Below are 4,366 nucleotides of genomic sequence, written 5' to 3'. Positions count from 1 at the left end.
CAGATACCTGTACAACACCTAACAACAATAAACATATATACAAAACTATAAATCTATGAATAATTTATTTATATATAAATAGGCACAGCTGTGTCTAAAGTATTTTATTTAGTGGCTGCATAGTATTACATGGTACACCAATCTTTCTAGTTTCCTACTAAAAGTAAGCTACTTCTCTTTTTTGTGGTTAAAACTAATGGTCTCTCTTCAGCGGTTCTCAGCCTGTGGGCTGCAACTCCTTTGGGAGTCGAATGACCCTGTCACAGAGGTCGCCTAAGACCGTCGGAAAACATGTGTTTCTGATGGTCTTAGGAACCAAGACACCGCTCCTCTATCCTTGTCCAGACCTACGAGTACCCAGCGGGAAGACTGTTACCCATGCTACAACCATGCTTCAAGACAAAATTTAAATGATTTATCAGAAATAAATATTTCACAATATATAATTACATATTGCTTTTGTGATTAATCACTATGCTTTAATTATGCTCAATTTATAACAATGAAAATACATCCTTCATACCAGATACTTACATCATGATTTGTAATAGTAGCAAAATTACAGTTATGAATTAGCAACAAAAACAATTTCATGGTTCGGAGTCACATGAGGAACTGTATTAAAAGGTCACGACATTGGGAAGTTTGAGAACCACTGCTCTATATCTTCTACATATACATTTGTAATTATCAATTTAGGATAATTCCTGTAACTGTGATTTCTGGGGTAAGGAGTATTCAACTTTATAGATTTCCACATATACTTGGTACAATGTCCCAGAGAAGTTGTGATAAATTAATTAAGCTGTTTCTGGGAAAGTGTCCATGTCTCCACATCCTTGTCTACTATGGCAAGGATTATATATGTAAACAAAACCATGTCAGATGGGTGAGTAAAGATTGTCACATTTTGTAAATCAATGAAGACGACCATCTTTTTGTATATTTATTGGACAGATACTTCATTTCTTTTGTTAACATTTTAATTCTTTGGATACTGACCTTTATTTTCTCCGTGTGTGTATAGATGTATAATTTTCTCCCTAAGTTCCTTCTGGTAACCTTTGACGCTTTCATTAGAAATTTTCTTTAAATTTGAAAGTTTACCTTACAATTAAGATTTTACACATTTCAAACTACATTGACAGACCGACACTACCTAGGGAGCACTGGAAACTTGCATGTCTTAACTGATCTGTAAGTCTGAAATATTTGATAGTCAGAAGTCCTCATGTTACCTTATTCCATCCTAGATTATACTCATAATTTAAAAGCACCCTGAAGTACATGACAAATTAAATCAAGGAACAGATATCCCATCTAGGATTAAAAATAATTTTTAAAAAAGTCTTCAATTTTTTTCTGTTCAAGTTGAATTTCTCCAAGTGAATTTCTTAAAATTAGAGATAAAAATTAGTGTTTGACCTCATATTAAAATAATTTAAAAAGTTTCTTACCTTTGACTTTGCAACTATTTCTGAAACTTTCACAACAGGATCTTGAGTGAGACTTAGTTTGTTCTGTGCATTCATCTTACTGTTCAGCCAATTCATGGCTTCACTGATATATTTCTCAACTTTTTCCATTTCAGCAGGATCCACATGATCATATTTTTCATCCTATTAAAAAACCACCGAACTTTACTTAATATAACAGATTTTTCAAGAAGCACCTTGGTAAGCTCTAATGAAAAACAAGCCTTTTATTGAATTACTACCTTACACGTATCCATGTGAAGAAGCCATATGCAAATTACACACACCCAAGAGACTAGTTCCAACAAATTACACTCCATAGAGCTTTCTTTCTTTCCCTTGAGTGTCTTATACTAATAATCGTTTTGCAAACCTGACTTCTTCAGGGAGTCTTCCTTTTCTTACATTGATTTATTTTCTTCCAGTCTTGAGGTCTACGTAAAATCAAGTCTTGTTTTAGACTGAATGTGATTGTTAAGTGTTTGCATGCCGAGTTCAGATTGCTCACGTATGAGTACTAACTTTATCATTTACTACTTGTGTAGTAGTCCTAGACAAATTGCTCCAGCATTACAGTTTTGTTTCTTACATATTGAAGAAAAGGACATATCCTTGTGAGAAACACTGTTTGAAAATTAACACAAACTGTTACGATGCCATGCCTGAAGGTTTCTGCTGCTGGCCTCTTGTTCATAGATTGTTTTAACATTAATGATAAAAACTGGTAAATTACAGTGGATATTTACTGAGTGGGGCTTAGAAAATCATAGCTCAATTTGAACTGTTCATTGTGTGTGTGTGTGTTTTTTTTTAAGTTTTTGGGACTAGAGCCCTAACCATTAGTTTACATATTATCTACAGCTGCTTTTGCACTGAAATTGAATGATTGTACAAATTAAGGCCCACAAAAAACCTAAAAAAATTTTTTGTTGCATTTTACGGTTAAATGAAATAAAAATTGTCTTCTATATGAGAGTGTCTTTGGGGTTTACAACGGTGAAAAAAACCTCATGATACAGCTTTGGGTATGTACATAAAAGGAATAAAGTGTAGAGGAGGTAACTGATAACTAATAAATTAGAAGATACAGAGCAACTAAGATCAAACCAGACACGCCAAGGATTAAATTAAAGGTCGGAGGAATATACAGAATATGAAAGACACAAGAGCAATAATCTCTAATAACAATGAATTTGATGACTGGATAAACTTGTAATGTGGTTCGGTGGACTTTAAAAAATAAAAGCCACACAATACTGTATGTTTAATCTATCAGTATCCTTTACTAAGACTTCTCGAATACAAACATGAATCTTAAGTCTGGTGCACAAAATCGCAGGACTTTGGTAGCAACGACTGCTGTTGCTTGGCAGCTGAGTATTGCTCCGGGTACCCTGCCCTCTCCATGCACTGTGTACATACATGCCATCACCACCAGCTAGCTTCGGGATTCAATACCTTGTTTCTGTATGCTTCAATCACTTTCATAACAAGCTGGACCTTTTTCCCCAAGTCATTTAAAGCTTTTGGTCTCTCTTCATGCTCCATGTACCGCATTTGAATAGGCTGGCCGTATTTCTGTTAACATAAAACATTTTTTGAAAGAAGAAGTTGATATTATTTTGAACAACAAAAAACCTTCTCTTGGGCTCTCATAGGATGACGAATAGAAAGGAAAGTGGATCATGTTAAAACATGTCGTCTACACATGAAAATGAGCTGCTGCACTCAGGCTTCCATAAGGATGTCGAATTCAGGCCTTACCTCTTTCCCTTGTTCATTAAAATCGCCTCTTAATTCCTCCCAAGTCCAAAGCCCCAATAAACACTTTACTTCTTTCAAAGAGAGGTGTTGTAAGTTTATAAAACCACTAAACTAAGAAAACCATTAGGTCTACACTACATGTAGAATTCATATATTTGAAAACTTGGTCTTATCTCACGCAATAGGACTACTGGAACTTCCTGATAATATCTTCATAACTATTCTAAATTTCTTATATGTACTCATTAGACTGAAGTATGCATTACACACTAAATGTAGTTGAGAACAACAACAAGAACAACACAACAACAAAACCTTGGCCCCTTGGCTCAAGTGCCTGGAATGGGATCTTAAAAAAGTTGCTAAATGTTATATGAACCGTCATGTCTTAGGAGAGGGGAAGAATGATATAGATAAAGTATTTTCTCTAAATTTTTTCTATATTTAAATAAAAATATTTTAAAAATAATTTTGGATTTGTATAAAAGCTATACAGAGAGAGCTATACACTTCATACCCATTTCCCCCTAATAATACATTGCTGTGGTGTAATTGTCAAAACTAAGAAACCAACACTGGTTTATTAACATTAATTAAATGAATTTCCATTAATTAAACTCCAGATTTTATTCAGATTTCATATTCCAAGCTACCATATTACACATTTCATTCATTATCACCACTTATTCCTTAAATGGGGAGCAAGTACTACATTTTTAATTTTTAAAAGCCATCTCAAAACAAAAGTCTGTGAAAACTTATATAGCATTCATTTCAATGGTTGCTTATTTATGTGACGAGTTACTAGGCTCTTCAGTCATTTCTCCAGTCTTAGCTAGCTCATTCTGCAGATTCAAAATATATATGACTACATTCCCTGTATGGCAGGGGAGGTTGGGGGTAAAGAGGGAACTAATAATAATAAGTACAAGAATAAATGTTCTAAAATTGATTGTACACATCTTCTTGATGTCAATAGATGGATAAAAATGTTGGAGGAAAAAAAACTGCAAAAACCAAAAAAGGTAGGGAATAAAAGATAAAATATGAAGCCTAGTTTTGTTATCATGTATTTGTGCCCTAATCAGTTTCTTTAGAAGTCATTTACTTGCATGAAGGTATTTTTT

General features: G+C 33.8%; 1 protein-coding gene across 1 annotated transcript in view; it reads right to left on the bottom strand.

The window, feature by feature from the left end:
• HSPA4L (heat shock protein family A (Hsp70) member 4 like) overlaps window positions 1-4,366 on the bottom strand; it is a 49,204-nt gene that overhangs the window by 4,758 nt on the left and 40,080 nt on the right. Inside the window, exons 15-16 of the mRNA XM_045287395.1 lie at window positions 2,934-3,053; window positions 1,458-1,619 (exon numbers count right to left, since the gene is read on the bottom strand). Coding sequence (XP_045143330.1) covers window positions 1,458-1,619; window positions 2,934-3,053 — 282 coding nt within the window. The remainder of the gene's footprint in view (window positions 1-1,457; window positions 1,620-2,933; window positions 3,054-4,366) is intronic.

Source organism: Echinops telfairi, unplaced genomic scaffold, assembly GCF_000313985.2.
Source record: "Echinops telfairi isolate 266 unplaced genomic scaffold, ASM31398v2 ScPeMD7_14;HRSCAF=57, whole genome shotgun sequence".
NCBI lineage: Eukaryota > Metazoa > Chordata > Mammalia > Afrosoricida > Tenrecidae > Echinops > Echinops telfairi.
The sequence above is the reverse complement of the archived record's forward strand: the minus strand, read 5'-3'. Positions and strand labels throughout refer to the sequence as shown.